The following is a 12,589-nucleotide window of genomic DNA, read 5'->3' on the forward strand; positions in this document are numbered from 1 at the left end:
GGGGTGGAGTAGAAACAGGAGCTGGATCGTGCAGGGCTTTGCAGGTCTTGGGAGGGTGGTAGCCTTTATTCCAAGAGTAGTGGAAGCCACTGATGGACTTTGAGCAAGCCTCATTCTGCTTTCTAAACATCACCCTGTGTCCAGGCTACTGTGTAGAGAATAGATTGGCCGGGGCAAACTGAAAGCAGGTGACCAGGCAGGAGTGTGGTGGTGAACAAACAATGGTGACTTGGATTAAGATGGAGGCAGTATATGAGGAGAGAAGAAGAGAGATTCCCGATGTATTTTGGAATTTTACAATCATATCTGTGACGCAGAGTGATACGCATCAGTGATATGTGATATGTATGTGAAACATCTGAAAGAGTGTCTACCTCATAGAAGCTACTGCTGCTAATTAGATCTGGAGAGGAGATGGCTGAGTATTTGTCACTTACTTCAAGGGTTGGCAGACATTATTCCGAAATGGGCCAGATTTGCCTGGAATGAAGACACAAGGGGGTTGCACTAATTCTACACTAATCCTAATAACCTTAGTTCTGATATTAGAAAAAAGGCAGTTCATAGCGCTGCTAACTCTAGAATGTCTATATTGGTGGAGGTCACCTGGTTGGAAGAGAGGTCAAGAAGGATTGCCTTGAGGCTGTGTTTTCATTGAGTGGCCATCTTGTTTACTCAGACCAGTGAGTCTCAGTCTGGCTGGGCATTGGAGTCACCAGGGGGTTTACAAGATAAACAAGAAACCTATGCCCAGATATCCTGTTTTAATTGGCCTTATATAGCTTTTAAAACTTCTCAGGTGATTCTGACTTGTAGCCAGAGTTGAAACCACTGAGTTAATTTTTATGCCTACTTGGGTGGCTTTGAGGGAGTAGGATGACAGGTATTTGGGGGTTACTAAAACTTCTCCAAGCTGCCCCTTGACAAAATCACTTGTCTGTGTCCATGAAAAGCACTAAGCCCTTTTACCTACTTCTAACTTCCGTTTTGGAATTTGCTCTCTTCTCTGCAAACCCAAGTCCAGTCTTTGTATCTGAGTTCACTTTCTACAGCAAGAATGTCTATCAGTGTTGCCCTTCTGAAAGGAGTATTGATTTGATAAAAATAACTCACGGTGATACTGGTGGACTGGGTCCGAGGATGCAGAGGGGGGTCCTGCAGGGCCAGCCAAGAAGGTCCTTGGCTTCACACAGGATGGAAAGCAAACTCAAGCCAGCAGAAAGTGAGAGCAGAGTTTATTGAAGATACAGAGACAGCAGATACAGACAGAGCATCCGGGAGACTCAGAAAGGAAGTAGAAGATGAATCTCATCTTTGCTAGGGGTCTGGAGTTTTTATTGATGATTGTGGTCTGCTGCACATGTCCTCTTGGGCATACGGGAACTGGTCAGAACAAGGACAGTGTCCTGATGTCCATCATAAGTCATGTATCCCCTGAAGCCAGGGGACCTTGGCATCCTCAAGATGTCTAGTGCCAGTGATCTGGAATATGAACATGATGGCTTCACCCTATCATTCCTTAGGTATTATCTATTGTGTTGAAAGATTCCAAAGAAATCATTAACTCCTCATCCCTTACAAGGAGGACATAAAGTAAGGCATGTGTAGGGCAGGGGTGCAGGTCCTAGCAAGAATAGAAGAAGGAAAGGGAGCAAAAAGTAGATTTTTATGGAGTCCTTCAGGTTCCCTATCTCAATAACATGGTGTGGTTGAGGCTCCTAAAAAGTAAGACGGAATGTCTTACCTCTCACCTAATGCATCAGTGTGGGGTAGCATAGTAAAAGTGATGTTTTTGTGGGACCAGGTCCTTTTAGTACACCTTGAATATTCCTAGCTCGCTTTCTCTCCTTTGAGTCCTCCTTCCCTTGAATCTATCAGAAAAAGACTAAGCTATACGGAGCCACGTCCCATCCATCCATCCTGCTGTAATTTAGGGCTCTGCAGAAACTTATAAACTTCATTAGCTGTGGTGGTGCTGTGGTAAGGCTTATATTAGATACAGAATATAGGAGTCCTCTCTTCCCAGCCCACAGCTATACTTAGCACCGTCTGAGTGCACCATTTGAGGACTATGCATTCCCCTTGATTTCAGGGTCCAAATCTCAGGAGCTAAAATTACTTTTCTAATGGACGAGGAATATGGCTCTCGAAAGATTTCATTTACCACTTAAAATTAATGGAGCCATCTGAGTGAAGTATAACTCTGTGCAGTTGCAGGGGAACCTTTAAACACACACACACACATACACACACACACACACACACACACACACACAATGCACTTGCACAGGTTGACAGTTGGCACATGAAAAATAAATTTACAGAGACATGCAGCATCTTTCAGTGGATTCATTTCCAATTGATCTGGAATATTGAAGACTATAAGAGTACCCTTTACTTATTTTTAGCTCCCAGATCTTTTCGACTTATGACAGCACGTAAGGGCACTTAATACAGAGAAGAGAAATTTTCCAGAGTAAAAAGCTTGGAGGTTGAACAAATAAGAAGCCAGCCAGGCAAGAAACTCTGAATGAGCAAGTGACATTTCCAAACGTAGCCTGGATTTTAGCACTATCATGACTACTAGCACAAAGCGTATGCCCACTGCGTGTGGCAAAAAGGACTGACGGAGCTCAAGCTTAGCATGTGAATTACTGAATATAATATACTATGCAAAGGACCATCATAAAGGTCTAGAATAAAAGTTTAATAATGACCATTTATATTAACAGTCACCATTTTCTAAGCACTTCCTTTGCCCCAAGGACTACACTAGCACTTTTATGACATTTTATGTTGTTAATTCTGCATTATAATCTGTATGGTAGCATTCTATTACCCACACTTTACGGATAAGGACATTGAGGCTTGGAATATTTAAGTGATTTGCTGCAAGCCACAGAGCTAGAAAATGAGTAGGTTGGGAATGAAACCCAGGTAAATTTGCCTCACAGCCTCTGTAGTTAATCATTATGAAAACAGACCAGCAAGAGCACTGTGGAAAAATATAGTCAAATATGAGTATGTATTTATTTGCGGATTTACATAAGCATCAACTAATTTATTCAAATATTTGTTATGTAGGTCTTTCCGATTTCTATTCATTTGTGCCTTATCACTGATAGTTGTCAGTTGGTAGTCTCTGACCGTAACTTTGTTATGCTCTTGCCCTCGCATCTTACCTGGCCATTCTCGGCAGATTTCCTGACACCTCCCTGTAGCCCACACTAATTGTCAGTGCACTTTCAGTAATGCATTTTATAAGTGGAAAAGCATCTGGGATACTCGAAGTGGCGTGTGTCTTTCTATAGCACATCAGATAGCCTGCTGGGTTCTATGAGCAGGTTTCCCTCTGTTTGTCTCTATAAATTCCAGGTGCTTCTAGCCCTTTGCTGTAGCAACGGCTTTAATTATACACAGTGAGCTTCTCCTTGGCCAACTGGGTGCCTCCTGTAAAGGATTAGGAGATAAAGTCAGTACGGGGATCTTCAACACTCAGTAGGGGATATGGAGGCAGCGGGGTTCCAGAGGGCACAGAGCCGTGCTTATTGAATTTATTGATAAAGCTAACACCCAGCGCTTTTCTGAGTTACCACATGAAGTAACACATAATGCTGCTTGGACACATTACGCAGTGTCTGCTTGTGTGTCCCCTAGAGAACAAATGTATGCCAACCCTAATCACTTTGGTAGTTGGCTGGTTTTTCTTTTTTAAATTATTTAACCAGATGAATCCTTCTCTAAATGCATATGTTCAAATTGGTCACAGTTAGGTTTTATTTTTATCTTTTTATTTGTTTAAGTTTATTTATTTGTTTTTAGAAAGAGAGGGAGGGGGCAGAAAGAGAAGGAGAGAGAGAATCCCAAGCAGACCACACTCTTAGTATTCCTGACATGGGGCTCAAACCCACCAACCGTGAGAGCATGACCTGAGCTGAAATCCAGAGCCAGATGCTTAATTGGTTGAAAATAATATATATTTTGTCTTTTATATATATGGAAAAAAAAACATTGAATTCACAGAAGAGTCAAACAGGGTCGGAGTCAGTATTCACTTTCTAGAATCATGTAACAGTTGATGATCAATTTGAAGGCAAATCTAATCATGGCATCCCTTAGCTAAAACCCTTCCAAGACTCCCCCTTGCCTAGATTCACAGCCCCTGCCTACTTGTCTGCCTTTGTCTCCCCATCTCTCCCTCCTCAAATTCCGTGCTGCCACCTACCAAATTGAGACCCCCTTCCCCTGAAGGAGCCGGGCAGTTTATTGTTGCCTGCATCCCACACTTGCCGTCTCTCTGCCTGGGGAGCTCTTCCCACCACAGTCTGTCTGACAGCTGCTACTCACCTTTTAAGACCTAAGTGGGCTCTGTTCTCTGAGGTCTTCCTAGATGCTGACATCCCCTCAACCTCAAGTTGATGTCTCTCTCTTACTCCTCCATGGTACTTTGCTCTCATGATATGATATAGTGCATCTTGCATTTTATTAAGAATCTGTTTAGGGGTGTCTGGGTGGCTCAGTTGGTTGGGCATCCGACTTCGGCTCAGGTCATGATCTCACAGTCCATGAGTTCGAGCCCTGCGTCGGGCTCTGTGCTGACAGCTCAGAGCCTGGAGCCTGCTTCAGATTCTGTGTCTCCCTCTCTCTGACCCTCCCCCATTCATGCTCTGTCTTTCTCTGTCTCAAAAATAAATAAACATTTAAAAAAATTAAAAAAAAATCGGTTTATGAGCCACCTTTACCTGTTTGGTGGTAAACCCAGGCTCCTGTAATGGGAGGTCAGAGATGATACCTGATTCACATTTGATTCCTTGGCCTAAGAGAATCCCAGCCACGTGGCAGATACGCGGGAGATGTTTATTAATTGAAATGGAAATGGCAATGGTGTTTGTTCAATGAGAAAAGACCTTTTTCCCCCCTAGTGGTTCTGCATTTTCTACGTTCTACTTTCTCCCCGTAGATTGTGAGAGAAATAATCAGTGTTCAGTTGGCCAAAGGTGAAATGTCACAGCAGAGCATCAGGAAGTTAAGTGGTAGAGCCAGAAGGAAGAATTGAGAGGTCAGAGAGAGGATGAGACATGGGAGAGCTTGTGTCTATGAGAGAATGTGGGGAAAGGAAAGAACATAGGTAGGAAAGAGGAAATTCTATCAAGTTTTCGTACTGCAAGTGATCTCTGCCTGGTTTCAAGGGAAACAAAGTATCTGGAGGGTGAAGTGAGTTCAAAGAGGCTTTCTGGAAGCAGCTGAGTGGAAAATGAACTCAAGGCCAGCCAAATGTAATCCACACTGGGAAATGAGATGATGGATGGAGCATCATTAAGATTAAGTCATCCTCCAACAGGCACTAACATTTAATAAGCTGCTCCTGTGTGCTTGGCCCTGTGCCAGAACTTTGGGTCATGGTAGAAGGGACTCTGCCCACAGGAGTCTGGGCCTTGGCAGGTTACCCTCTTCCACCGGGGATGATTGTCCTAGTGACCCCTGGAATTTAAAAATCTACAGCTACTTGGGCCCCAATGCAGAATGAGAGCAAAAATCTTCAGGGAATGGGGCTGAGAAATATCTTTTAAAAGATCCTCAGGGGACTCATAAGCTTCTCTGATTAAGAACTACAGCTGCACTGGAGATGGGGGATTAAAACAAATAAATAACTGTAATGTGAAAAGTGCTGTGGGGTGCAGAGGGAGGAAGGACATTCTGGGGGAGATCCAGGAAGCTACTTGGAGGAGGTGCCATTTGAATTAAGACTTGGAAAATGATAAGATAGATTGGGAAGAGAATCAGAACTAGAAATTAGAGATGAAACTGTAGTAACTGATAGAGAGAGACAAGACAAGACAAGGTAAGGGAAAGAGTCTTGGAGGTCATTGGAACTTGTAATGCCAGGGGAGTAGGCAAAGAAGCCCAAGAGAGAGGTGTTCTCCAAGTGTTAGCAGAAGAGCCTGGAGAATTCAATGTCCAAAGATAAAGTAGACAATAAGGCCAAATATTTTTGTGGAGAGGTTATAGGAGAATGGGGATGCCGGTGGATCTAGTCATGACTGAAAATGTTGGTGGGAACTGCTTCAGTAAAGTGGTAGGTGAGAAAGAAAGACAGATCACCCATGTTGATTAATTGCAGAGGAATTGGATATAATGACTGTGAAGTCTTCTATGAAGTTTGGAGGTAAAAGGAAGAAGAAAGTAAGTCTGATAAGAAATCTTTTTTTGTCAAAGATTAGTGTTGATATGAAAATGTTGGTAATATTTGGAAGCGGAGCCAACAGAGATTAATGTTCAATGAGAAGGACAAAGAATAGAGCAAGTTCCTGGAGGAGATGGGTCAGAAAACAGGAATGGCCAATCAAGGATGGGTGCAGATGTGGAGCAGGGGCAGTGGGGAGATGAGTTAAGGGTGCTTGTGCAGATGACCTAAAATCATCGATGAGGAAGGGTGGGCACTCTGAGGCTGAGGATGGGCTCCAGTAGGGTTTTAGGTGCAAGATGATGGGAAACAGTAGGAGCTTCCATTGTGCACTTACCTCCCCTTTGGAAATAGTTGCCTTCTCATTTGCTAAAAAGACACAAGTCTCTACTGTGACTGAAGTATGAATGTGAGGGTTGTTTATAGGATTAGTTCTCAATTCTGACTGCATATTAAAATAACATGGGCTAGGTTTTTTAAGGGGGTTGTCAGGTATCAGGAAGTTCCCTGATGAAACTGATTTTCAGTTTTGAACACCATTGGTCCACGGAAACATAACAACACATGGATATAGTTGTTGTGTGTGAATATGGTATTCAGCTAGGATGTTTCCAAATTATTAGGCATATACAATGTGTAGGGTATTCTGTTAGCCACTGAAAAGCAAAAAACAAAAAACAAAACAAAAAAAACAACTTTGAAGGGATCTATCAAAAGCCAAAAGATTATCCAAAAAGCAAGCAAGATTTAAAGGAATAGTTATGTTGATCTACCCACTCACTCATCCATATATCGATGCAGGTCCTCTAAGTACCTACTACACGTTAAACACCACACTACTGCCAAAAATAGAGAAACAAAATAGCCTTTCCCTCTCGTAGCCTAGATTAAGCTGGAGAGAGGATTATAATTTCATGTTGCAAACGCAGAAATGGAGGTGGGCAGCGGGTGCTCTGTGAATACAGTCAAGGGACAGCTCACCCAGATAAGAGAGGTGGGAGAAAAGGTTGGGGAGTGTCTAGAACAGGGGAAGTTGGGGTGGATGTAGTAACATTCACCAAGCTAGGTGATGGCTCTAGATCAAGGCAGAGCTTAGGTCTCAGGACTGACTTTGCTACAGGCAGTTCCTGGTAGCCTAAGAAATATGATTAAATTATGAAAAGCCGAAGCAAATTAATATAGTTACACTGTAGAGGTGATGTTAGGGAATGTAGCATTAATGAGTAATACTAAGTTTTTGCTTATCTACTGTATCATTTGGGATCCAGGCAGAAAACAAATGGCACACTCAAACTTACTAATGGAAGTAAGTTTAATAGATGGATGTCTTATAAAGGATTAAGTAGGATGTAGGAAAATAACAAAGAAAAGCCCAGGGCCCTGGAAATGAGCTGTTCTTCCTCACAATATTTTGATACCAGATGTGTGGGGCTTTTTTCTCATATCAACCAATTCTCCAAAGTTTCAGAGACCAACTGGATGCCCTGCAATTCAATTCAATTCTGACACTACACAGAATTAGCCCAAGGCTGCACAGGCTTAAGGGCTCAGTGTCACAAGACTGCCCTCGCTTCAGATGCCAGTTGCAAGTAGTGGGTCCTCAGGTTAACCTCACTTCTGTGTGCCTTGGCTGCAAAGCAGGGGGAGGGAGGTGTTCTTACTATCCCCCTTCCCTTTCAGACTTAACAATTTTCTAGACTACTTCACTAACCTCTGGAAAATACTGTGTTTACTCTTACTGGTTTATTATAAAGGATACCATTGAATAGACGAAGAAGTGCATACAACAAGGGACAGAAGGGTCCTGACATAGGAGTTTCGGTCCCACCACCCTCCCACTACTCTGATATGTTCTTCAGCTCTGAAGTTTTCTGAACCTTGTTGTTAGTCAATTAGGAGTTTTTATAAGGGTTTCATTATGCAGGCACGATTGATGAAATCATTGGCCACTGGTGATTAACTCAACATCCTCCCCTTCTCCCCTTCCTGGAGATTGGGTGGTGGGGCTGAAAGTTCCAACCCTCTAATCATGCCTTGGTCTTTCTGGTGACCAGTCACATCCTGAAGCTACCTAGGGTCCCCTAGCCACCAGTCATGTCATTAGCATACAATAGACCCTTAATACTCTAGAGAGTTCATGAACTTTAGGAGCTATGTGCCAGGAACCGGGGACAAAGACTAAATATTTATTTTTTATTATATCATACCCTGTGTCATAACAGAGAGGCTGTTATCATTCCTGGGCCTAAGGAAGCAAGGGAGGGGTTGATTGTCAGAAAATGGGGACAGAGAGAGCTCTGTAGAGTATAAAAACTACTCATTAGGAACAGTGGCATTTGTTTGAGGGGTGCAGTGGCCCACAGTGATGCCAGAAGGAGAGGGCTAAGGAAATAAGCAACTGGACCTCACTCTTCTCCTTTCCTCCAATTGCCAACTAGTGTTCACCATTCAAAAGTGAGCCAGTTGAAATCATCCCTAGAAATCAACACAGAGCACAGACATAGAGCAGGTTCAAGAAATAAAGAGAGTAGGTCTAGAGGGGCAAATGGAAAGTGTCCAATCCACTCTCTGGTGTAGTTAGATCTGTTTCATAACTCATTTGTTTTTTTTTCAGCAAGTATGTATTGCTGGCTTCCATACCTAACGCCCTTTAGGAGCTAGCGATGCAGTGGGAGACTCGATGAAAACTCTGCCCTGAAGGAGTGTATATTCTAGTGAGGGAAGACAGAATAAACATGTTACAAATGATAGAAATGGTAGTGATATGTATAAAGAAGAAAAATATGGAAAAGGAATCGAGAATGTGAGGCTACTGTTTTGGATAGGAAGTTACCTTTGAGAAAACACCTCAAAAAGGGGAGAGTAAGTCAGGCATAGAACCAGTAAGACTACATTTGATGTTCCAATATAATTGGCTGGCAATAGCTTCCCATAACCCATCCCTCTATTGGTATATCATGTCGTGTATCTCTACCAAGAAAGCATCGTATACAGTGGCTTTGTTCAAAACAGGTGGCTGGTAACAGTTAGTTTAGTTTATTTAACAGCTTAGGCAACTAGGACAGGGATAGAAATGCCAAAGCTTAATATGGAAATTAGAATCTATACAGAAAAATGATAATTATAGAGCCAAGTATTATAAAGTAGGTTTCACTCAGATGTCTCTCAAAATTCTGTGTTTCATACAGTTCAGGTTTTTAATAATATGGAAGAACTTGTGAGTGATAATTGACTACTCTTTACACAGCACCCCTTTTCTCATTTGTGTTTAGTGTAATGGGTATTTGAGGAGCCTTATTGTAAGTTAGGTGTGGTCAAACATGAATGTTCTGTGATAACTCTATATAATTTGAAAGATTCAATATAAGGCCCACTTGCTTGAAAACCAGTCCTATTTTTCAGTTTTACAATTACATTCTTTCCAGTCTTTGCAAGGTATTATTTTGCAAACTGCATAAGCTATAATAGAGGTGTTTACACTGATACTCTTCCATTGTTATTAAATTTGTTTGGAGCGACTTCAAATGAAGGTTAGATTGTTATTGGTATTCTTGGAAAGTCCCTCTTCTAAATCCCTACACGTGTCAACATTCCTACTCATGAGAATAAAGGGTGGCCTCTTTGTCACTGGAAATAACTCAGATGGGAAAATTTGTATGTCATACAACTTCCAGAATGTTTGTTTTCCTGACAAATCTATCCATGAGTTTTCAGGAACTCTTAGAATATTGTCAAAATCATTCTAGCTCTAAGCAAACAAAGATGGCAAATTGGTTATGATTTGGCTAGCTCGTCATTTTTGTATTCTCTGTGGCCAGACAGCCACCTACTTCCCTCTCTCCAGTCACTTGTCTCATTTTTCCCTATTTGGTTTTACCCCACTCTTGCTTTAATTTGCCTCAAATTGATCACTATGATTAAAATATGTCGTGTATTTCCAGTAAGCTTGGTAGGGTTTTTTTTTTCCTGTATGTGTAATTCTGTGTATTTGAATATTGATGGGGCTGCACAAAATATTCCTATTTATCACAACTTGATAGCTCTAAGCACAATTTGGAGTTGATTTTTCATACTGTTCTCAATAACCGAATAACCTCATAGACTTCCCGGTAGCATCACTAATGGGTAGTTTGTCTTCCCTGGGAATAAAAAGCTTTCCATTTTATTTTACTTTGAAGATCACTAGCCCAGAAGGTGGATCTTTGATGTTGTTTTTTCAAGGGCAGGTGATTCCCAGAGTGTTTGAGGAACGTTGGATGTTTGCTATTTGGACGAGCCAGTGCAGTGGGTGACATGAGCCTGCAGAATGGCATTGGGCCGAGGTTGAATCTACGTGGCTCTTTCTCCACATCTCACCCGTGTCTCCTTTTCTCAGCCACCCAGTGTAAGCATGGAGCTGTGTATGATACCTGTGGCCCGGGATGTGCCAAGACCTGCGACAACTGGAATGAGATCGGTCCATGCAATAAGCCGTGCATCGCAGGTTGCCACTGTCCCGCCAACCTGGTCCTTCACAAGGGAAGGTGCATCAAGCCAGTTCTTTGTCCTCAGCGGTGACCTTTGTTCTGCTCCTAAGACTTTGAAATCTGGTGTCTTTGACACTGAAGTGGAAGAGCCAATGAAGGACTGCGGTATTTGTGTGCTGATTCTTCAAATACACACAGAGTATATATGTGTACATATATAGATATATAGATATATTCAGAAACATTTCATCATTTATATAAACTATAGGTGGATTATTATATGTATATTTTTTGCTATAAGACATGTATTATTTCTAGGATCCTAATCTGTAAGCCATTGGATACATTGTATAAATAAGCCAGGTGTTTGTAATTTAATAAGGCAGCATGCAGACATATTGGATGGCTTTAACATCACATACATTTGTCATTTCTAAGAAGTTTTCTAAGAGACCTAAATTGCCTGCCTGCATTAATTTTAGCTTTGAATCAAGACTTGCAGTTGAGTGGAAAATGTGTTTCTCTGGAGAAGGGCAGAGTTATCTAGGGGCATTTCATGCTTCCAAAGAAAGGAGTGTATGCCCTAGGGAGATGACTGGTGATTGGTGACAGGACCTAATGGTGCATGTAAAGCAAGGGATAGGTTGTTAGACTTTATTGGGTCATGGTCCAATATTATTTCCAAAACCGATTGGCTAGTTGCCAAGAAATATATATTTGTCAGTAGAGCATAACCAAAGAACTGAATGGTTTCTTGCCATCTTTGCATATTCCTTGAGTCACCTAATTATACATGTGTGTATGATGGATGTGTCCATTTATATGTCGCAGTGAGATTAAAGAATGTTTGGGTGACATGTCAGTTTTATTGAGCATGAGCAGATATTTAGGGAAAGTTTTGCACAACATATGAAAGAATAGCCATTTCTCTGAATCTTAGAGCAATTTAGGATGGGCCAATATGATGAGTTGATGTAAGCCATCTATGTTTTGTGACTATTCCATGTGTAAAATGAAAATCATTAATTATTTCTAGAGAATTCCTAGCCCAGTGCTATTTGGTGACTGTTAATACGTCATGATTCTACAAAAAGAAAGCCTTTTCTGACCAGTTGATTGAATATCAGTCCAAACAAAGACTGGTCTCTGTATTTGCTCTAATTTACTGGTAGTTTACTACTGGTCATCAGATGAATTTCCTGACTTTTTTTTCAGTTGAATAAATGAAAATGTCAACAAAACAAAACCCACTAATGTTTCATTTCAAGATACTATGTTCCACAGTGTAGTCAATAAAGGGCTCAATATTTAAAACAATGCATTTTCTCTTTCAAGATGTGCTGTGTTATATTTTATAAGTAAGCTATATCAACTTCAAATTGGCCAATTTTTAACATCTTTATTTAGATACAATAGACAATAGGAAACCCCCCAATTTTTTTATGTATATATTTTCATCTTTTCTCCCCTCAGAAAGTCCCCCTTAAAATTTCTTACAGGGCTGTTTTAGTGGTCACAAACTCCTTTAATTTTTGTTTGGGAAACTTTTTATCTCTCCTTCTATTTTGAATGACAGCCTTGCTGGATAAAGAATTCTTGGCTGCCTATTTTTCTGATTCAGCACACTGAATATATCCCACCACTCCTTTCTGGCCTGCCAAGTTTCTGTGGATAGGTCTGCTGCAAACCTGATCTGTCTTCCCTTGTATGTTAGGGACTTTTACCCTTGCTGCTTTCAGGATTCTCTCCTTGCCTGAGTATTTTGTGAATTTGACTATGATATGCCTTGTTGATGGTCGGTTTTTGTTGAATCTAATGGGGGTTCTCTGTGCTTCCTGGATTTTGATGTCTGTGTCTTTCCCCAGGTTAGAAAAGTTTTCTGCTATGATTTCCTCACATAACCCTTCTACCCCTATTTCTCTCTCTTCCTCTTCCAGGA

General features: G+C 41.4%; 1 protein-coding gene across 2 annotated transcripts in view; it reads left to right on the plus strand.

Annotated features, from left to right (window-relative positions):
* The window catches only part of BMPER (BMP binding endothelial regulator), a 249,783-nt gene extending 237,841 nt beyond the window's left edge, over window positions 1-11,942 (plus strand). For both annotated transcript variants that reach the window (XM_047849098.1, XM_047849097.1), the window contains exon 15: window positions 10,560-11,942. In XM_047849098.1, coding sequence (XP_047705054.1) covers window positions 10,560-10,741 — 182 coding nt within the window. In that variant the 3' untranslated portion in view covers window positions 10,742-11,942. The remainder of the gene's footprint in view (window positions 1-10,559) is intronic.
* The last annotated feature ends 647 nt before the right edge of the window (window positions 11,943-12,589 follow it).

This window comes from Prionailurus viverrinus, chromosome A2, assembly GCF_022837055.1.
Source record: "Prionailurus viverrinus isolate Anna chromosome A2, UM_Priviv_1.0, whole genome shotgun sequence".
NCBI classification, from domain to species: domain Eukaryota; kingdom Metazoa; phylum Chordata; class Mammalia; order Carnivora; family Felidae; genus Prionailurus; species Prionailurus viverrinus.